Source organism: Dipteris shenzhenensis, chromosome 2 (genome assembly GCF_047967505.1).
Source record: "Dipteris shenzhenensis isolate YYH24624 ecotype China chromosome 2, Dip_SZ_1.0, whole genome shotgun sequence".
Classification (NCBI taxonomy): domain Eukaryota; kingdom Viridiplantae; phylum Streptophyta; class Polypodiopsida; order Gleicheniales; family Dipteridaceae; genus Dipteris; species Dipteris shenzhenensis.
Genome location: NC_141597.1, coordinates 3,398,586 through 3,421,114, shown reverse-complemented (window position 1 = coordinate 3,421,114; position 22,529 = coordinate 3,398,586). Strand labels below are relative to the sequence as shown.

General features: G+C 45.5%; 1 protein-coding gene across 1 annotated transcript in view; it reads left to right on the top strand.

The window, feature by feature from the left end:
* LOC147904243 (elongation factor P (EF-P) family protein) overlaps positions 1-22,529 on the top strand; it is a 69,109-nt gene that overhangs the window by 613 nt on the left and 45,967 nt on the right. Inside the window, exons 2-3 of the mRNA XM_087393689.1 lie at positions 77-154; positions 401-507. Coding sequence (XP_087249815.1) covers positions 77-154; positions 401-507 — 185 coding nt within the window. The remainder of the gene's footprint in view (positions 1-76; positions 155-400; positions 508-22,529) is intronic.

Sequence of the window (22,529 nt, the reverse complement as noted above, 5' to 3'; positions counted from 1 at the left end):
CTTAAAGCACATTTTCCAGAACCTTTATGAAATGTTCAGGCCATATTCTATCCTTGATATGCCTCTCTCTCGACAGGTATTTTCGCAATTTCAACTAATGATTTCAGGCCTGGAACAGCAATCGAATTTGACGGTGCGCCATGGCGTGTGCAAGGTGTGATGCAAAAGCCTTCTAGAAATTTCAAGTCTGAATGGTGATCTCGGAAGGGATTTAGGGGCCGTATTTTGTAAAATGTTATGCTGCGACTTAGAGCTCACTTCCTTCTGAAGATGTTTATGTGTATACGAGGAGATTGACTACATAGCTATGCCAAGCGGGCTAGTACGTGTTCTGCTTGTGTTTCGACTCTTCATTCAAGGAACAACGATTTCAGCTTTGTTGTCTGTCTGGATCTGACAGAATTCTTACATGTCAAGCCTGGCAAAGGAGCTGCATTTGTTAGAACTAAATTGAGGAACTACGTTACCGGTAATACTATTGAGAAAACATTTCGAGCCGGAGAATCGGTATGTCCATGTTTGGAAGCCATCAATACGGGAAGTTGAAAATTTTGTTGCTAAAATTTTGTGGGCCATGGTAAACTCTGTGGATGAATTTAAAAAGAATTCCTCTGGTTAGGTTACTGTTGTGGAAGGGGAGAGTGGGAGCACACCGACACACACAAGCAGGATAAACACAAGAAGTGTGGGGATAAAACATATGTGTGTACCTCCCCTAGCACACAGTCAACCTTTTATATAAAAGGATAAGGTTACAACACTAAGTACGGTGTACTTAGTGTACTTAACAAATAAAGTACTAAGTGTACTAACTGTACTTGGGTGGCCATAGTGCCTTTACCCCAACAACCTCCCACTTAAAGGCAATATGCCCTCAAGTAAAAATAAATGAGGCTTAACCTATACCCATCAACTGTCGGCAATGTGCAAACCGCTCTGCAGGCAAGCCTTTTGTCAACAGATCTGCTGGATTATCATCTGTGTGAATCTTGACAAGCTGAATCAGCTTATCATCTATCACCTCCCTGATGAAGTGATACTTCACATCAATGTGCTTTGTCTTTGCATGAAAGACAGGATTGTGTGCCAACTGAATAGCACTCTGACTGTCACAATGCAACAATGGAATATCACCTGTAATGCCCAAGTCTCCCACTAGCCGAGATAACCATAAGGCCTCCTTGCATGCCTCTGTGGCTGCAATATATTCAGCTTCCGTAGTAGACAAGGCTATGCACTGCTGCATCCTTGACATCCATGACACTGCACCTCCAGTGAATGTATAAACATAACCGGTAGTAGACTTCCGGTTATCGGGATGACCAGCAAAATCTGAATCCACATAACCATGCACCTTTGCATCTCGCTTGCCAAAGCTTATGCACAACTCCTGTGTGCCCTTCAGGTATCTCATGATACCTTTCACTGCATTCCAATGCTTCTTGCCTGGATTTGCCATATACCTGCTAACCACTCCCACTGCAAACGCAATATCAGGTCTGGTTGCAACCATGGCATACATGAGACTGCCACAAGCTGAAGCATACGGAATCTTGGCCATTTCAGCCCTATCAGCATCTGAGTGTGGGCTGTCCATTGCACTGAGTTTCACATACGGAGGCAATGGAGAACTAAGGGTCTTCCCCCCCTCCATATAAAACCTATGCAATACTTTGCCAATATATTCGGTCTGAGACAAATACAACAAACGCTGTCCCCTGTCTCTCCGTATCCGCATTCCCAGTATGTGATTTGCATCACCAAGGTCCTTCATATCAAAGGCCTCATGCAATCTTTTCTTAAGGTCATCAAGCTCCTTACGAGCTTTACCAGCAATAAGCATGTCATCCACATATAAAATGAGAATGATTAAGCTGCCATTTGCAGCCCTTTTGGTATATAAGCAGTGATCGTCATCACTTCTCCTGAAACCTTGGGACTTCATGAAGGTATCAAATTTCTTATACCATTCCCTTGGTGCCTGTTTCAGCCCGTAAAGGCTCTTTTTAAGCTTGCATACAAGTGACTTCTTGCCCTTGACTGCAAATCCTTCTGGCTGCTGCATGTAGATCTCCTCATGAAGATCACCGTGAAGAAAGGCTGTCTTCACATCCATTTGGCATAATTCCAAATTCTCACATGCAACCAAAGCAAGTACAATCCTGAGTGTGGTCATCTTAACCACTGGAGAAAAGATCTCATCAAAATCAACACCATACTCCTGCTTAAAGCCCTTGGCAACCAACCTGGCTTTATACCTTGGCTTAGCTCCAAGTGTGACTTTCAATCTATACACCCACTTGCATGGCAGTACTTTCATGCCCTTAGGCAACTGCACCAATTCCCAAGTACCATTTTTATGGAGGCTGTCCATTTCAGACTTCATGGCTAGTTCCCATAGCCTTTTATCATGCATTTGCACGGCTTCCTTGTAACAGGAAGGTTCTCCACAATCTGTAAGCATAATAAAATCTGCTCCTGGAACAAATCTGTCTGGTGGTTTCATTTGTCGAGTGGACCTTCGGACCCATTGGTCTTGCTGTCCAACTTGCTGCTCACCTAAAACAGGTTGCTGTTCTAGTAGATCAGGCTGCAGAATTATGCCTGGGAGGTCTTCCAAAGGTGGCATATCCCGTAGTACATCTTCCGCCACTGCGGGCTGTCCATTTGGACCTGCTGCAGCATCATGCATTGGCTGATTACGCTGCTGTTGTGGCTGATTTGCAGCCTGCCTGAATTGTACAGGATGTCCCGAGTCATCAATGTCAACCTCTGAAGCATCAGAAGGCTTATCTGCTGCCTTAAACATACATGACTCATCAAATAAGACATCATTGCTGCGTATTAGCTTCTTATTCACAGGATCCCATAGGCGGTAACCCATCTCACCACTGTCACCATATCCAAGAAAAATGCATTTAAGAGACTTAGGATCAAGCTTGCTGCGATCTTCTCTGCGTATATGCACGTACGCAGTGCAGCCAAAGACCCTCAAGTGCTTATAGGAAGGAGGTTTTCCTGTCCAAAGCTCCTCTGGCACTCTGCCATCTAGTCTTTTATTTGGTGACCTATTGATGAGGTGTACTGCTGTTTTTACAGCTTCAGCCCAAAATCCATGAGGTAAAGCAGCATGTGACATCATAGAGCGAGACTTTTCTTGTATGGTTCTATTCATACGCTCTGCAGTGCCATTTTGCGTTGGACTGTAAGGAGCAGTGAGTTCTCTTTTAATATTTCTAGCATCACAAACTGCATTGAATGCATTAGACATATACTCCCCACCGTTATCTGACCGCAAAGCCTTCAGTGTTCTGCCTGTTTGGTTCTCAACCATAGCAAGCCATTTCTGGAACACTGGAAAGACATCACTCTTCAATCGAAGAGGATACACCCACACCTTCCTTGTGGAATCATCTATAAATGTGACAAAGTATCGTGCACCTCCAAGTGAAGGACTAGGCATCTCACACACGTCTGTATGCACAAGCTCAAGTTGAGCATCTTTATGTCCTAATCTCCTTTTATGAGGACACTGTAACTGTCTACCATATATGCAGTGCTCACAAAACTTTAAATCAGAAAATTTAACAGACGGTAAGTAGCCAAGGCGAGCCAATTGCTCCATTCCACTTATGCTCATATGTCCCATCCGGCTATGCCACATAGAAATATTTGGCAGCTCGGTGGCATGAATATCAGCATGATTACATACTTTAGCATGAAGAGTATACATTGTGTCAACCTTAGAGCCTCTGGCAACAACCAGGGCACCTTTGGTGACCTTCCAGAAACCATGACCAAAGCTGGTCACAAAACCTTCGTCATCCAACATGCCAGTAGAAATCAGATTTTTCTTGACTTCGGGTACATGCCTAACATTGTGAAGCATAAGCTGAGTACCATCAGCAAATACAAGCCTGACATCTCCAATACCAACAATACTGCATGCATGATTATCCCCTAGAAAAACGACTCCATTACTGCCTGCTGCATATCTTACAAACAATTCTTTGTAAGGTGTAACATGGAATGAGGCACCTGAGTCAATGATCCAAGAGTGCATGTCTGCAAAATCTCCTGCATGAAGAGAATGAGCATCCAAAGTAGAGAGAAATAGAACCTCTCCCTCACTGTCATAACCGTGTGTAGAATGAAGCTCTTCAATCTTCACACTGCTCTTGCCATTGCTTACTGGTACAATTGCTTTTGCATCTGACGCATCAGTGTTTTTGGCTTTGTCTCTCTTATCATTTTTCAGTTTAAAGCACTGCTTTTTGGTATGTCCCTTTTTGCCACAGTAGTAGCACTCAACATCTTTGTTGGAGCGGGACTTACTCCTCCCTTTTCCCCTTTCCTGAGATTTGCCTCTTTGCTGACTTCTCCCCCTTGCATTTAAGGCATTGTTAGGCTTTACTGCATCTTGAGCTTTCAGCTTCTGCTCTTCTTGCAAAATCAGCCCTGTGATATCTGAAAAACTTATGAAAGTGTTTGGATTTGTTACAGCTGTGGTGAATGTATCCCAACTTTCAGGAAGAGAGATCAAGAGTGCCATACCCTTGGTTTCCTCATCCACCACATATTTTTGATTTGCAAGTTGAGTGACAATTGAATTAAACTCATTGAGATGTGCATCCATGGAGGTCCCTTCCTTCATCTTCAGATTGAAGAACTTGCGCAGCCAATATATCTTTGTGGCTACACTCTGCTGCTCATATGTGTCCTGTAGCTTTTTCCACACCCCAGGCTGTTTTTTCACCATCCACATTCCAAACAACACTCTCATGGAGTGACAATTCAATTATGGACTTTGCTGACAGATCAGCTAGTGCCCAAGCATCATCAGATGTGCCAGTGGGCTTCACACCTTTGTGTATAATAGGAGCATGAAACTGCCTGAGAATTAGCACATTCAGGACCATCTTTTTCCACATTGGGTAGTTAGCAGCACCCTGCAACTTTTTAATATTGAGAAGAGAAGATTCCGAGGATGAAGCCATTACAATCAGCAAGAAATATAACCCACACTTGAGTGCCTGACTCCCTGCAAACTAAGTGCAGAGATGCACTTGTAGTTGTGCTCAAAAGTTAATTCCTGCAATGGAACACAGGACCTGCAACTTTCTCCCACTTAACAGTAAATACTGTCTGTTTCCTGCCTGCTGCAGATCCAGAAAAGAAATACTTAATGCATTAATTGATGCTCTGTAGTACAGTACAGCAGTACCTTGATTTGACACAATGTATGTCCCTGCTGTAACAGTGAAAACAGCACTGTTTTATGCACTTTAAACTTCAGTAAAGTGACTGTTTACAGTCCAAAAATTGACTCCGGACAGTACCCGACTGTACTTTCTAGTACAGCAACAGAAATTGACTGTATAACTGTCCAAAACTGTCAGAATTAGACTTTCTCTTGCCTCTATAACTGTGTTACACAGTTTAGAACTTGAATGAGGCAAAAGCCCCTTGACTGGAAGCCAATTTTTGAAGATTTTAGTGCATACACCGCTTTCCCAAAGCTCCACTGATCACATAAGGCATCTAGGTGTTTCCCCCAACACTGATATGCATAACAATGTCAAAAGCCCCAATTCATATGCATCTGCCACTGTCCCGTAAGTCATAAAATGCATCAAATCCTTGCACAAATCAACTCCAATCAGGAGGATATACGCAAACAAGTGCGTGTATAAGCCAATGCTTGGCTGTGGCTACAAAAGCCCCTTGATTCCGCAATTCAAAGAAAATGAGAATTTCTCTCACATAGGAGGCATAGATCTGCAGATCTACCTCACTGACAATACATCTGACCCACTGCTCAAGTATGAGCTCAGAAATTGCGCTGGGACTGAAAAGAACTGAAGGCTGAAGGAACCAAAAAAAAAAAAAACGGGTGAAGCGGGCTGCTCTACGATCGTGAACGTCTCCGAGCTCTCCGGCGATGGCGATGGCGAGGACATGCACCTGTGGCCACTTGTGGCGCTGATGGCGGAATTGCTGGTGCCGCCTGGCTTGCTGCTGGTGGCGCCGCTGGCGTCGCTGGGGCCTTGGCCCTGGCGTCGTCGGTGGCCTTGGCGCTGGCGTCGCTGGTGGCCTTGGCGTTGGCGTCGCCGGTGGCCTTGGCCCTGGCGACAAACAGCCTCGAAGGCTGCTAGCGCTGGCAGCGCTAGCAGCTGAAGGCGCTGTCTGCAGGCTGCCGTTGCTGTCGCCGCTGCCTAGCGATGGCAGTGCTGCTGACTGCCTAGCGATGGCTCTGATGCTGGCTGCCTAGCGATGGCTGTGTTGATGGCTCTGATACCAGTTGTGGAAGGGGAGAGTGGGAGCACACCGACACACACAAGCAGGATAAACACAAGAAGGGTGGGGATAAAACGTATGTGTGTACCTCCCCTAGCACACAGTCAACCTTTTATATAAAAGGATAAGGTTACAACACTAAGTACGGTGTACTTAGTGTACTTAACAAATAAAGTACTAAGTGTACTAACTGTACTTGGGTGGCCATAGTGCCTTTACCCCAACAACTGTGCGGATTTTAAAAGAATTCATCTGGTTGTATTACCGTGCGTATACATATTACCTCTTCTTTGGCTTCATGACATCCTTTTTGTCAATTTTGAACGGTTTATCTGTAAGCTTGGACATCTTCTAATCTTCTGAATTCAACATGCTTTCCTTAGTCGTCACTGACAATGTAATTGGGGTAATTGCGTATGAGCTTAAGTAAAGGAAGCAAGACCAAAGTATGCTAAAAAAATTAAGCTTGCTGGCAGGGAGTTCAGAATTTCATGGAAGTCACAAAATGCTATTTCGTTTGCCACATGGTGGAAACCTCGTTAAAGAGGCAAACAAATGTGCCGAATTCAAGACTCAAAGTTGTTTCTGAAGCTATATATATATATTAAAAAAAAGTTTCAAAGTTAGATTCCAGTCAAGTTATGAATAACTCGAATACAGTCATAGCTACCTCTTAGCTGTTTAGAACAAGGATGGTTTTTAAATTTTGCACTGAGTGTCCAATGTTTTTAATGTGAGCGGATGTTTTCCAAGCAACATTTGACCAAAACCTTGTTTTATGTGGGGTTGATTTTGTTTCTTGCAAGGGACATACTGCTGATCGCTTGAAAGTCTGCAGTATAGTCGGTTGACAACCTTGTAGGGGGCACAATCTTCAGATGTGACTTTGTGTAAGTTTGTGTGTGGATATGTGCGTATGTGTGAGAGCATGGATTGATAACTCGTTTCCACCCACCATTTGGTGCTGATGATGTCGATTGGGATGTTCCAGAAAGTGCCCAATAGGATGTGGTGATATTTTCTATGTGGATGGCTGTGGCTGTCAGGAGACTAAAATATGCACTGTCCACTTGCTTTGATTGATGAATTTGGGCATGTTTTATAAAAAAGAAACATGATTTGGATTCGGGCATTCAGATGCTGTTCTAAGCCTATTCTCACTATCAAAGAAGAACCTGCATTCACTATGGATAGTTGATGAAATGTCATTGAGCTGACAAAAGAATTCTATATGGATGATTTTGAGTATTGGAGTTGCTGAGCTGACAAAAGAATTCTATAGTTGCTGAGCTGACAAAAGAATTCTATATGGATGATTTTGAGTATTGGAGTTGCTACACTCGTCAGCGTTTGGATAATGTGTCCGTTGTCTCTCTGCCTGCTTACCTCTCATTCTTATATTCTAATGTTCTAGGATTCCAGAGTGATTACGACCGTTTGGTCTTCTTGGTGCCACACCTGTCATGGGCATTTTTAGCCCAAGGCTTATTGCCTATATGGCAGAAAGAGCTTTGGACAGCACACAGGCTGTTTTAGACTTCAGCAGCCCAAGTGGGTGGAAGACCAGTAGGACTGGGAGGAAGGCCAGCAGCAGCCACAGCAGCAGGCGCGTGCAGAATGGCAGCAAAGAGAGGCAGGACAAGCCCAGCCCTTGCAGAAGATCAACAGCAGGGTCTATAGGCAGAATGGGGTGTTTATAGGTCCAGATCTGACATGGATCTGGTCTGTAAACCCATGGATCAGGGTGAGTCTGTAAACAGACTGACCCAGTCTGTGATATGGCCAGTTACAGTTACAGACAGATCTAGTCAGGCAACTTCCCAACTTTGTTCATCTAGTTCCAAGATCCTTCAGGGCTTTAAAAGGGGCCAACCTCATTCTTCCAGCATCACTCAGGAGCATCACTTAAGTCTGCAGTTCAGCCCCTACAACAGAGCCTCAAGCCTCCCCAATCCATTGAGGATCATCTGCAAGAGTGTCTTCTCTTCCCTAGTCTAAGCAAATCTTTCGTGAGCTTGGGAGGTACAGGTTAGGGAGGGTCATCCAGTGTATGGTAATGACACACTCCGCAAATCTACCATGAGTGATGTAGATCCACCCTTGGATCATTTCAGCCTGGCATACAGGGCTATCAGGGTCAGATGTTTGGTGGAATACTTAATATGATGCCTAATATGATGTATGGTAATTTTGGCACGTAGCGAGGGATGCAGACTGCTATGGGTGGCATGATGGGAATTTTTTCTGGTATGCTTGGAATGAATGCAATGGAACTGGGAGTGGTTAATCCTGTTATGGGCAATGGAAAGAGTGCGGAAATGTTATGCAGCCCTTGTATATACAGCCACCTGTCTATGACAATCTCACACCCAGGGGAAAGCAGAAGGATTATAAAGAGGGTCGTGCAGCTGTGAAATTCGACACCTTGAATGATGCAGTCTACTCCGGTGGGAATTTCACTGAGTGATGCATCAAAAGTCAGAAAAGCGGCCACTTTTTGGAAGGGTAATGCTTTACAATGGTGGACGAATCTCCTTTTGCAAGGCAGAGCACCTGCTACTTGGGTGGAATTCAAGCAAGTGTTTTCAGCTGCATGGTTGACTACTACCTTTGAAGTCAACATTATGACTGCCTGGCATAAATTGGATGTAGATAATTGCCGCAATCTGGAAGAATACAATAAGAATTTTTGCACTGTTGCCAATCAGTTCCTATTGGCGTCTGAACAGATAGAGAAATATTGTTGTGGATTGCAGAAGGAAATTCGGGATTTTGCACGAAATTGAAGGTGTCAAACATGTCTCAGCTGATAGAAAATGCCAATACAGCTTATGCGTTGTTACAGGGCCAGACAAGTGGCTTTAAGGGCAACAAGAAGTAAGTGTTCAAAAGGAGGGAGAAGTTCAGCAAGGCCTCGAAAGCTACCTTTGTTGCATGATGTCGGTGTGTTTTCAGGTCACGGCCCACGAGGTTGACAAAAGAAGAGAAACAAGTCCCCTCAGAGGGAAAAAATTGTTTTTACTGTAGAGAGAAGCGCTATCAAGTGCATGAATGCCCGAATAAGAAGAAAAGAAAGCAGCCCATGGAGGAAAAGAGTGAATAGAAAGGAGAATTGAAAGCTGATCGAAAAGGGAAAAAGCAAAAGCTGTCTGCTGGACTTGTGCTCATGATCAATGAAAAGAAACATGAGGATGGCACAGAACCTTGCAGTGCATGGGGAAAAGTACGTAACCAGACATCTTTATTTTACTTTGACCCGGGTGCTAAAGCAAACTAGCAGGCAAGCTCGGTATACGTCCTCAAGAAATGGGTTCACTTGTAGAAGCAGACATGGTTGCTACATGGCTGAGTACGCCCATCACTTCGATTATTTAGAAGCTCCGTCTTCACATTCAAAGCTATGTTGACACAAAAGAGTTTTATATTATGTCTCACAATGGTTGTGATGTGCTGTTGGGAATTCCATAGTGTCATCGTCTTTGGGCTATAGTTGATACATATAATAAGACAGTTACCCTGACTCACAGGGGGAAAACTCATGTACTTAATGTAAAACTCAAATGGGAGTCCATTCTAGTTGTATCTGCTTCCGCAATTACTTCATTAATGAAAAAGCATATTTTTGCGTGTTTGATTTTTGCCAAAGAAAAAGAAAACGAAGATGTTCAGTCGCCTCTATCTGGCTTGGATAAAGAACAGACAGATTTCATGTTTGAGTTTCAGGATTGTTTTTTTGAATCCATACTAGGGGAACTCCCACCTGAGAGAAGACCTGAAGATCATGCCATAGATATTGTTCCGGGTAGTTGCCCACCGATCATACCAGCGTACAGGGTCAGTGCTACCCAACAAGAAGAAATATTGAACTAGGTGAATGAATTGTTGTAGAAGGGGCTGATTCGGGTGAGTTTCTCCCCGTATTGTTCACTAGTTCTTTTGGTACAGAAAAAGGATGGATCTTGGAGAATGTGCATTGACTATCGTGCAGTTAACAAGATCATAGTTAAGAACAGGTTCCCTATTCCTTGAATTGATGACATCTTGGACACACTTGAGGGGTCTTCCACTTTCAGCCGCATTGATTTGAAGAGCGGGTATTACCAGATGCGCATAAGACCAGAAGATGTGCACAAGACTTCTTTTAGGACCACATTTGGGTTATATGAGTATCTTGTGATGCCATTCGGGTTGACCAATGCTCCTGCCACTTTCAATCGCATGATGGATAGGATTTTTCGAGAACACAGGTCTTTTGTGGGAACATTCTTTGATGACATCATTGTGTTCTCTAAAAGTGAGGCGGAGCATTGAAAACATCTGGCGGTGGTGGTGTTTGAAGAGTTGAGAAAACACAAGCTGGTCATTAATGCGAAGAAAAGTGAATTCTTCATGCCCGAAATTCACTTTCTGGGCACATCATTTCCAAAGATCAAGTTCGGATGGATTCAGCTAAGGTTGAAGCAATTAGAAATTGGCCACCACTCAGGAACATTCATGAAGTACGAAGCTTTCTTGGCTTATGCTCATACTATAGGAGGTTTATCCATTTCTTTACTGAAATTGCTTCGCCTCTGCATGCTTTGCAGAAGAAGGGGATATCCTTTCGATGGACTACAAAGGAAATTGCAGCTTTTGAAGAGTTGAAAGAAAAACTTTGCTTTGATCTTGTGTTAATCTTGCTAGATTTGCGAAAACTCCTTGCTGTCCAGTGTGATGCATGCAGGTACAACATTGGAGGAGTTCTTCTGCAGGACGAAAGGGTAGTTCCTTATGAGAGCAGGGTGTTGTAGGCCGCTGAAATGAATTTTCAGATTTATGAAAAGGAGATGCTTGCTGTAATTCATGCCTTGTCTCATTGGAAACACTATTTGTTGGGCACTGATTTTTATGTTCAAACAGATCATTCGTTGCTGCGGTATTTCTCACACAAAGAAAATTATCTGAGAAGCACATTCACTGGGCCAATTTTCTCTCTATGTTTCATTTTAAGATTGTGCATGTGCTTGGAAATAAAAATGTAATTGCTGATGTACTATCTAGGAGGCCAGTGCCTAATGCCGGATCAAAGAAACCACAGGTTCCTGTAGTTTCTATTGCCTATCATGATGATGAATCGGATGCCATGAAAGAGCAATATGACACAGTTGACTTTCAAGGATATATGATCAGATATCTGAAGGGATAAGGAAATGCACTCCGAGATGGTTTTCTGTTGATGCATGGCCATTTGTGTGTTACAAAGTGGCCAGAAGGGTAACAGAAGGAAATCGTTTTTTCTTGTTTTTCACTTCTCTAGGACTGTTGTTACTGATTTTGACTGCCAAACTTCTTGGGAACTGCTCCAGATCAATTGGCCTACTTGCTTGCTGCTGCTCCAGGGTTCCCAAGCCCTGTGATCAGTTATCTGCCTCCCAGAAGCCCTACAGCTACCTCAAAGCCTTCAGAATCTCATGCCTTGCTGCAATTGACCTTTCTGTGAGCCAGGGACAGCCAGGGTTGGCTGTTTTGCTGGTCTCTATCCTACCACGACTCTTCTAGAGTAGCTAGGACAGACTTGGCTGATTTTCTCTCCTGCCAGGACTCCCTTGGAGCTGCCGGGTTAGAACTTATCAGCCAGATACGGAAGAAAGGTTGCTATGGAATTTTGCACTAGACTGGGATGCCTTTTTGAGACTAGAACTGTTTGCATAGTAGGACGAAAGTGACTGTGGACGGATTATTCAGTTGGTTGCTTTTGGTTGGACGCATGAGAGTGTGAATAAACGATAAAGAAATACAGAAAGGCGCGCTAAGTTTTGCCAATCTTGTGTCTATGCAGACAGGGGCAATCTAGCTCCTAGATATTGAGCCTGATATTTTTTCTTTATCGCTGAAAGTTAAGTATTTGCTGGTTGTTATCTCTTCACTGCCCTTTGGATTTTCCGAAGGCCGGTTTCACCCAAGTTCCCTTTGTGATCCTGTCTTCCTTGCTGCTACGAGGGCAGCCGATGGTGAAGACCTCTAAGCTCCTTGTATGCTGCACTCAGCCAGTTCCCGTGGTGCCTTTTTATCCTCTTCGATGGCACCTTGAACCAGGCTGAAGTGCTTCCAAAATTTGCTCAACTAATGGATAGCTAATGAGCCCTGAAGGGCTCCCTTTTATAGGGCCAAGAGACCCTGAAATTTCCGACCAGTCAGCCCCTAAATTAGCTGACTTTTCCAGACCCACCAGTCTGTTGGGACCCGACCTAGTGGTCTGTCTAATTGCCTGATTGGCTGCCCTTTGACCTGGCTCTGTTGCATGGTTCAATGAAACGTTTCAGAATGGCAAAATGTGAAGCGTTTCAAAAAAACAGGTGGAGTTTCAGTTTCAAAAAACTAGTTTTAAAAAAACAGGTGAGTTTCAAAAAACCAGTTTGTATTTTTTGGTCTAAAAAATACATATTTTATGCCCTGCATACATCTAGTATGCTAAAACTGTGCAAAACTAGCTAAAAGCACACAGGAAAACCTCATAGAATGCCTATAATGGCCAATGATGATTGATTTTGAAAGTATTTAGAACTGTAGACAGAAATCAGTAAACCTTAACTATCAGATTTCATTGGACAGAAATCAACTTTTCAGTAAACTTCTCCTATGTAGACAATCTGACAATCTCTAGAGTGTAGACCCTTAAACTTCAAATTCCAAACTTAATAATGCTAAGCAACTACAATCCCACAATTTAGGGGCAAACAAACCAGCAGCCAGCAGGGCCATGCTGTCGGCCAGAATCAGGCCGACCAGCTGGTAGCTGGTCTGGCTGACCTAGAACTGGCCGACTAGTTGGCCGACCAGCTGGCCAGCCCATCGACCAGCTGGCCGACGAGCTGGCCAGCCCACCGACCAGCTGGCCGACCTTCTGGGTCAGGCCTATAAAAGACTCCTTGCCCCCTCACTCTCAGTGGACTGGACCTGCAGCTGCTCCTCACCTCCTCCATCCTTTGCTGCAGCCCCTTCTGCTCCAGATCTACTCCTCTGCTCCAGTTCTGCCCCAACTCCTCTGTCTCTCTATTCCTCTCCTTTAGATCTAGCCATGGACCTCCAGCTGCTGCTTCAGATCTGCTCCTGATTGCTGCCTGACAAGCTTCCACATTTCTCCTCTTCATCTGCTGCCATCCTCTCCTACCTCTAGGGCAGCTACAGCCCTTCATCATCTTCGTCATCATCGAGCTACTCGGAGGACTGCGTTTCGCTCCCTCTGCTGCTATCTTTTCTACAGTTTCTCTACATGGAATCATCTTTCTGATTTGCCTCAGCCACGGTCCTTGAGACACGACTGCTTGAGGTTCTTGTATTCAGTTTTTCATATTACCGACAGGCACTATGTTTTCTGAGTTCCGTTCTTCAGTTGTGTCTGAGTATCGTCTATTTTTGATCGCTCCACTGCAAACCCTATCATTTCTCTATATGGTATCAGAGCCATGGTGATCTAAAGACCCCAAATCTCTGGTGATCTAAAGATCCTGCTTCTTCATGGAGGCCATAGGTACGGGGAGCATCACTCCTATGAACATATTAGTTTCCTCTTCATTCCGTTGCGCACTACGGGAGAGAACTCCATCTTCTACTCCCATCCCTCCCTCCCTTTCTTACCTCCATCTTCTACTCCCATCCCTCCCTCCCTTTTCGGTTTCAGGCTTGACCCTCCCCATTCCTTCGAACAAGGAGGTCATGATCCTTCACCTCTACCACCATCGGCATCGACTTCCAGGATCTATAAGTTCTTCCTAGGTGGGACCCTTTATGTTCAGATGTGTCTTGATGACTGTTGTTTTGAATCTTGTCTTGCATGGAGGTGGGGTAGACTCCTCTCTCCCGAGGTCCAAGATCGGGCACACACTGGCTCACTGTTCAGCTACGACCTCTTCCTTTGGCGGAATCCCACCATCTTTGGATTATCAGTGCTGCTACGAGATATTTGTTCTTTACCTTTGCTTTTCCCTTCACCTTTCGGCGGTGAGAGGGGGTGGCTTATTCTCTCGAGCTTCACAGTGTTCTTATTTCTGCTGATCATACGTGTAACTCAGGCACTTGAGGAAGTGAACAATTCCCTTGCAAGGGCCCTCCTCTTGTGACCTTCTTTGCATTTTTGCATTGCATCTCTTGGGCATTTTGCAGGGATAGCCACCGTCGACATCTCTACACGAAGCTCCAAGCACACAATGTCTGCCCCTCCAAATTGGCAATTGAGAGGGGGTGTTAAGCAACTACAATCGCCAATTTAGGGGCAAACAAACCAGCAGCTAGCAGGGCCATGCTGTCGGCCGGAATCAGGACGACCAGCTGGTAGCTGGTCTGGCCGACCCAGAACTGGCCAACTAGTTGGTCGACCAGCTGGCCAGCCCACCGACCAGCCCACCGATCAGCTGGCCAGCCCACCGACCAGCTGACCGACCTCCTGGGTCAGGCCTATAAAAGACTCCCTACCCCCTCACTCTCAGTGGACTGGACCTGCAGCTGCTCCTCACCTCCTCCATCCTTTGCTGCAGCCCCTTTTGCTCTAGATCTACTCCTCTGCTCCAGTTTTACCCCAACTCCTTAGTCTCTCTATTCCTCTCCTTCAGATCTAGCCCTCGACCTCTAGCTGCTGCTCCAGATCGGCTCCTGATTGCTGCTTGACAAGCTTCCACATTTATCCTCTTCATCTGCTGCCATCCTCTCCTACCTCTAGGGCAGCTCTAGCCCTTCATCATCTTCGTCATCATCGAGCTACTCGGAGGATTGCATTTCGCTCCCTCTGTTGCTATTTTTTCTACAGTTTCTCTACATGGAATCATCTTTCTTATTCGCCTCAGCCACGGTCCTTGAGAGACGACGGCGTGAGGTTCTTGTATTCAGTTTTTCATATTACCGACAGGCACTATGTTTTCTGAGTTCCGTTCTTCAGTTGTGTCTGAGTATCGTCTATTTTTGATCTCTCCACTGCAAACCCTATCGTTTCTATATGTATTGTCTATTCTTGATCGCTCCACTGCAAACCCTATCGTTTCTATATAGAAACGATAGGGTTTGCAGTGGAGCGATTAAGAATAGACGATACTCAGACACAACTGAAGAACGGAACTCAAAAAACATAGTGCCTGTCGGTAATATGAAAAACTGAATACAAGAACCTCAAGCCGTCGTGTCTCAAGGACCGTGGCTGAGGCGAATCAGAAAGATGATTCCATGTAGAGAAACTGTAGAAAAGATAGCACCAGAGGGAGCGAAACGCAGTCCTCCGAGTAGCTCGATGATGACGAAGATGATGAAGGGCTGGAGCTGCCCTAGAGGTAGGAGAGGATGGCAGCAGATGAAGAGGAGAAATGTGGAAGCTTGTCAGGCAGTAGTCACGAGCAGATCTGGAGCAGCAGCTGGAGATCCAGGGCTAGATCTGAAGGAGAGGAATAGAGAGACAGAGGAGTTGGGGTAGAACTGGAGCAGAGGAGTAGATCTGGAGCAGGAGGGGCTGCAGCAAAGGATGGAGGAGGTGAGGAGCAGCTGCAGGTCCACTCCACTGAGAGTGAGGGGGTAGGGAGTCTTCGATAGGGTTTGCAGTAGTGGAGTGATAAAAAATAGACGATACTCAGACACAATTGAAGAATGGAACTCAGAAAACATAGTGCCTGTCGGTAATATAAAAAACTGAATACAAGAACCTCAAGCCGTCGTGTCTCAAGGACCGTGGCTGAGGCGAATCGGAAATATGATTCCATGTAGAGGAACTATAGAAAAGATAGTAGCAGAGGGAGCGAAACACAGTCCTCCCAGTAGCTCGAGAGGCAGCAGTCAGGAGTAGATCTGGAGCATGGAGGTCCGGGGCTTGATCTGAAGGAGAGGAATAGAGAGACAGAGGAGTTTCGGCAGGAGGGGCTGCAGCAAAGGATGGAGGAGGTGAGGAGCAGCTGCAGGTCCAATCCACTGAGAGTGAGGGGGTAGGGAGTCTTTTATAGGCCTGACCCAGGAGGTCGGCCAGTTGGTCGGTGGGCTGGCCAGCTGGTCGGCCAACTAGTCGGCCAGTTCTGGGTCGGCCAGACCAGCTACCAGCTGGTTGGCCTGATTATGGCCGACAGCATGGCCCTGCTGGCTGCTGGTTTGTTTGCCCCTAAATTGGGTATTGTAGTTGCTTAACACCCCCTCTCAATTGCCAATTTGGAGGGGCAGACATTGTGTGCTTGGAGCTTCGTGTAGAGATGTCGACGGTGGCTATCCTTGCGAAATGCCCAAGAGATGCAATGCAAAAATGCAGAGAAGGTCACAAGAGGAGTGCCCTTGCAAGGGAATTGTTCACTTCCTCAAGTGCCTGAGTTACACGTATGATCAGCAAAAATAAGAACAGTGTGAAGCTCGAGAGAATAAGCCACCCCCTCTCACCGCCGAAAGGTGGAGGGAAAAGCAAAGGTAAAGAACAAATATCTCGTAGCAGCACTGATAATCCAAAGATGGTGGGATTCCGCCAAAGGAAGAGGTCGTAGCTGAACAGTGAGCCAGTGTGTGCCCGATCTTGGACCTCGGGAGAGAGGAGTCTACCCCACCTCCATGCTGGACAAGATTCAAAACAACAGTCATCAAGACACATCTGAACAGAAAGGTCCCGCCTAGGAAGAACTTGTAGATCCTGGAAGTCGATGCCGATGGTGGTAGAGGTGAAGGATCATGACCTCCTTGTTCGAAGGAATGGGGAGGGTCAAGCCTGAAACCGAAAAGGGAGGGAGGGATGGGAGTAGAAGATGGAGGTTAGAAAGGGAGGGAGGGATGGGAGTAGAAGATGGAGGTAAGAAAGGGGGGGAGGGATGGGAGTAGAAGATGGAGTTCTCTCCCGTAGTGCGCAGCAGAATGAAGAGGAAACTGATATGTTCATAGGAGTGATGCTCCTCGTACTTATGGCCTCCATGAAGAAGCAGAATCTTTAGATCACTAGAGATCTGGGGTGTTTAGATCACCATGGCTCTGATACCATATAGAGAAACGATAGGGTTTGCAGTGGAGCGATCAAAAATAGTCAAAAATAGATCATTGCTGATGATGATCTCAAGGTAAAGCTGGCAGACTATTGGCGGTGAATTGCTGAGTTTGCCACAATTGGTCCTCCCAAATCCGAGGATGACCAAGTTACTTTCTTTTTGAACAAACTCCCACCTAAATACTTTAGTTTTATGCAGCAAATTATTTCTCAACCCTCCCTTCCTACCTTTTATGAGTTCGAATGTCAACTCTTGCGTTATGCTCGTCTCTACTCTCAGGTTCACCAAAAACATAGTGTTCCTGCTTCAGAGGGGGCTCTTCTCTCTGGGATTCAAAAAGATCAACACAGCTCCGGGAAGCCCTCTCCCACTCCTGACTCCAATAATTCCTCCTGTATTAAACCCGCCTGGCACAACCTTCCCAAAAAGAGCCGGTTTTGTTAGCATTGCCAGAAAGTTGGGCATGTTGATGACGAATGTCGCTCCAAAGCCAAAGGCATTCTCCCACATCCCCCCAACACGACTCCTCTGCCACGTCGTTGGCGCCCTAGGAGTGGTCCTCCTCCACCTAATGCTGGCCCTTGGAGACCACAGGGCCATGTCACTAATCAGTTCACCCCATCCCCTCCCTTCATCACTCTCGAAGGCCTGTCTGACTGGTCCAGTGGAGATTCTCTAGACTTCACTTCCCAGGCCTTGATCCTTATCACCGAGCTTGACTCCTCCCCATCCATATCTGGATCAGCATTTCATACTCTACCATGTGGCCATAAAGCCCCTTGGATTGTGGATAGTGGAGCCAGTCATCATATGACCCCTCATCGTGATATGTGGAAGTAATCGCGATTGGATTTCAAGGAACTTGAGCATGGATGGATAGAACATTGAGGCAATCAAAGGTAGAGGGAAGAATCTTCTTCAACGTGATGGAAGTGGTCATTCTTTAGCATTTACCACTATACCCATCAACATTTATGTGTCTTGTATGTGTTCTTTTCCTTTAGAGAACACCTATTATATTATAGTGTGTCCTTTTGTAGACACTATATTTTGGCTCCCCAATGGAGGTTGCTTGTACTTGCCCTTTCTATGGTAATTGATATTATTTCATTTTAAAATAAATAAATGTTATCATTCTCATGAAATAAAGTAAAATCATAATCTATATTGTTTTATTATTGTTGTCTTATTCTTGCTGCTTCTTGAAGTTTACCCAAAACTCAATTTCAAAAAGGCCTCTTAGTCTCAATGTACATGTCGGTGTGCAATTGGATCAAACAATGTAAGTTTGGCCCAAATGCATGCTTGGTTAGGAGGACTTTGTTGTGTCTTATGACATTACTTCTTGCCCCTAATCAGCCCCTTCCTGGTGATTAGCAAGTTTCTCTATAATGAACACTAAAACACCCCGTTAGCCACACATCTATACAAAAAATCAGTTGAGCCAAGAAGAACAAGTATTATGTAAAAAAAGAAAGGCAACCACTTGAACTAGGCTTCAACAAGATTGAGCCCCAAATAGTGGTTCCCAATAAGTAAAAGAGAAAAAGATGATTTGGAAAAATATTAGGCAATCTTGACCCCCCCCCCCCCCCCCCAAAAAAAAAACTATTAGGCATCCTTGATTTGTTGAGAACCAATATTTGGGGCATGGAGAGACATTCCCCCAAAAGAAACTTGAAAAAAAATGGCCAGATGGCCCTAGGTGTGAGCAGGAGCGACTTTTGGCTAGACAGGGTCGCGCCTACTCACATCTAGGGCCATCTGGCCATTTTTTTTCAAATGTTTTTTGGGGGAATGTCTCTCCATGCCCCAAATACTGTTCCCCTCCCCCAAAAAACATTTGAAAAAAAATGGCCAAATGGCCCTAGGTGTGATCAGGCGCGACTTTTGGTGGGGATCCCGTCTCCGTCTGGCCAAAAGTCGCACTTGCTCACACCTAGGGCCATCTGGCCATTTTTTTTCAAAATTTTTTTGGGGGAATGTCTCTCCATGCCCCAAACACTGTTGGGACTCTTCATTTCTCGCCAACCGGCAACAGGGGGAGTCCCCTGTGGCAATAACTCTGTCGCTCCTATTCGTGGCGTTGGTTCAATCAAATTTGATACCGACAAAGGCCCCAATCTTGCTCAGTTGGATCAAGTGTTTTATGTCCCCCAATTAGGGGTCAATCTTCTTTCCGTCCATCAACTTTGCCTTCTTGGTCGCGCGGTGCTATTTACAAAGACGCATGTCGAAATCATAGATGAGACATCAAGACTCCTTTTAGCTCAGGGCGAAGCCCAACCTCATGGTCTGTACCTCATGACACAATTTCTTGAGACTCCCTCTAATACCGGCTCTGAGTTTCATCGGCTTCATGGTCTTGCTACCCTGAAAGATCTGATTGACACAGAAGGGTTGTGGCATTATCGACTGGGACATTTGTCCTATGACTCTTTATATGAAATGTCTCGGGATCATTTGGTTGATGGCCTACCTCAATTATCATGAGCCAAAGATATTTGCCGTCCATGCCAATTAGGCAAACAAAGCAGAACTCCTTTTCCTTCTCATTCCACTTCTCGAGCCATTGAGATATTGCGTCTAATCCACCTTGACATTAGTGGCAAATCTCCTGTTCCTTCATTAAATGGCTCACAATATTTCTTCTTAATTGTGGATGATTACTCTCGATATCAATGGGTGTTCTTCATGAAAGAGAAATCTGACACTTTTTCCTTCTTTGCTACTTGGGCTCGATTGGTCATGAATCAAACAGGGAAGCCTATTGGGATTGCTCGTAGTGATAATGGTGGTGAATTCATTTCCCATGAATTCACTCATTTCCTTCACGAGCATGGTATCCAACGCCATCTCACATCTCCCAATTCGCCCGCCCAAAATGCTCGTGTCGAAAGGAGACAGCGCACAGTCATGAACATGGCACGCTCCATGCTTTTTGTAGCCGAGGAAAATAGCTATGTTGAATGCTCACACACAAAATTAACAAATTACCTATCAAGTTGTCCAGTACCTAGTCTATTCCGTTTCTTAGTGTGTAAAAGTGAGAACACACTCCAATTCTTTTCACAGGCATTGGATGAGCCATCTTGTGAAAGGACTCAAAGGGCAATGTGCTTCAACTCAAGTGTGCCCCAACCATACTTCTTTCTCCAGGTAAGAGGCCTCAACTGAGCTTCACGCAGACATGCACAAGCTGAGCCAAACTCCCCAAAGAAGTCCCTAAATGAGAGTAGTTGGCTCTCCAAATCATCTTGCAATATATGCCCGTTCAAGGAAACCTGTCCACTGTGCATTCAACTCAGCATCATCCAGTTGGTCCTCCCTCCTCCACAGAGGATGCAAAATGTGTGCTACTGCATGGATAAGCCTATGGAACCATGTCCATCTCTTTTCCCACAAGGGCATAATCGCTTGTTGTCTACAAGGTGCACGCATTTGACTCAGCTCGAGGGCACTCTAGGGTAGAGGAGGAGGAGCTAGCTGACATGAGAGAGATATGGATCGGTGGAGAGAGCCGACACAACATTGTTGGACAAGGGACACAAAGACCGTATACGATGCGACAGGCGATTGGAGCGCAGAGGATCGAGGTTCGACCCATTTCAGCTCTCTGCAGGGGAGATCGGACCGAGGCGAGGTGTCACCCTTGACATAGCCCATTGGATCTAGAGATCGAGAAGACCATGCCCTCCACCACCACGGGAGACAGCCCGGCAGATGTAGATACGTGAGCTCTTTGCATCTCATCAGAGAGCCACCATGGAGCCTGGATACGTGGAGCCGGTTCATGCACTTGGGACTCTAGCTCTGAGCACTTGATATTTTTATGCCACCCTCATGCTATTTTGCTACTTTTTTGCTATTTTGTACTAGTATAGCATTTTAGTACTCAGCAAGGGCCTTAGTGAGCCTTTTGCCTCGGCCCACAGTGGTTTGTATGAGCTACTTGATTCCATATCTTGTCCCATAGGCCCGCGAGGCCTCCTGCGGACGTTAATATCTTTCTTTCTTTCTTTCTATCAACAAGTCGAAGGGTGCTGAAAAGGGGCAATCCCCACAATCTTCTCAGCTGCATGCCAAAAGTCACTATCAAATACAATGTTCCCAAAGGCACATGCCTTTGGTTTGTTGGACTTATCCCAGCTCAACCATTCTTCACTGACTACCATGCGCCTTAAGTTAGGCTTCACCTTTACCAAGCGTCACAAGACAATAAAAAGATAGACAAGAATCTCATGGGAGCTCTGCTCTTGAAAAATTGCAAGGGCTCTATGCTTCCTTGTCAAGAAAGTCACCATGCTCTGTGCCTTGTCAACCACCGAGGAGATCAACCATTGAGGAGATCCCTATGTGCACAGGGGGTCCAAAAGATATGTGGATAGTCACTCTCTAGCAGTACACCCATGCGTTGACAGTTACTTGCATTATCTGTGACGACCTGTACTACGTTTTCAGCCGATCACCATCATGTGTGTTGTTTCATTGGCTTCTAGGATGCATCTCTATTCTAGTTTTATTTTCATTGTTTATTTTCCGTACGTACCATAGAGGTGTGCTAGACACGTGTAATTCCTCTTACATAGGGTGTACAAGCATGAGTGATTCAATTTTTGGTCTCATAGACCTTTTTGGACTTTGCCCAAGTCTTTCAAAACCTCTCTCTGCGCTTAGCCCCCAGCTGCCCCGCTGAGCCACCCCAAGCTCAAGCCAACCTGCTTAGCCTCACCAAGGCTCTCAACTCAGCCCCAACCACCCCGCTCAGCCTCACCAAGCCTCTCCGCTCAGCCCTCAAGCGCCTGGCTCTAGCATCACCAAGCTCCTTCCATCAGCCCCTAGTTACCCTGCTCAGCCACCCAAAGTTTCTTGGCTGAGCCTTTATCTAACCCGCTGAGCCTCACCAAGCATCTCTTTGCTCAGCATCACAAGTCCTTCCGTTCAGCCCCTAAACATCCCGATCAGCCACCAGTAGCCACTTCCACTCAGCCCCTTGTCCTTCCACCATCCCTACCCTCGCTCAGCCCCCAACCACTTTGCTCAACCTCACCCCTACCCTTGCCATCTCCATCCACCTCCCTGCAGGCTTCTAGTGGCTGGTTTGCTTCCCAGCTGCAATCCCCTCTGTAATTTCTGTTGGGATCAAGGTCTTACCTGTTTCTGTGTCTGTTTCTATGCATAAACCAACCCTACTCCAAGTCACTACACTCCAATGAAATATGTCATAGGCATAGATTAATCCATGGAGGTGTATACTAGGATAAC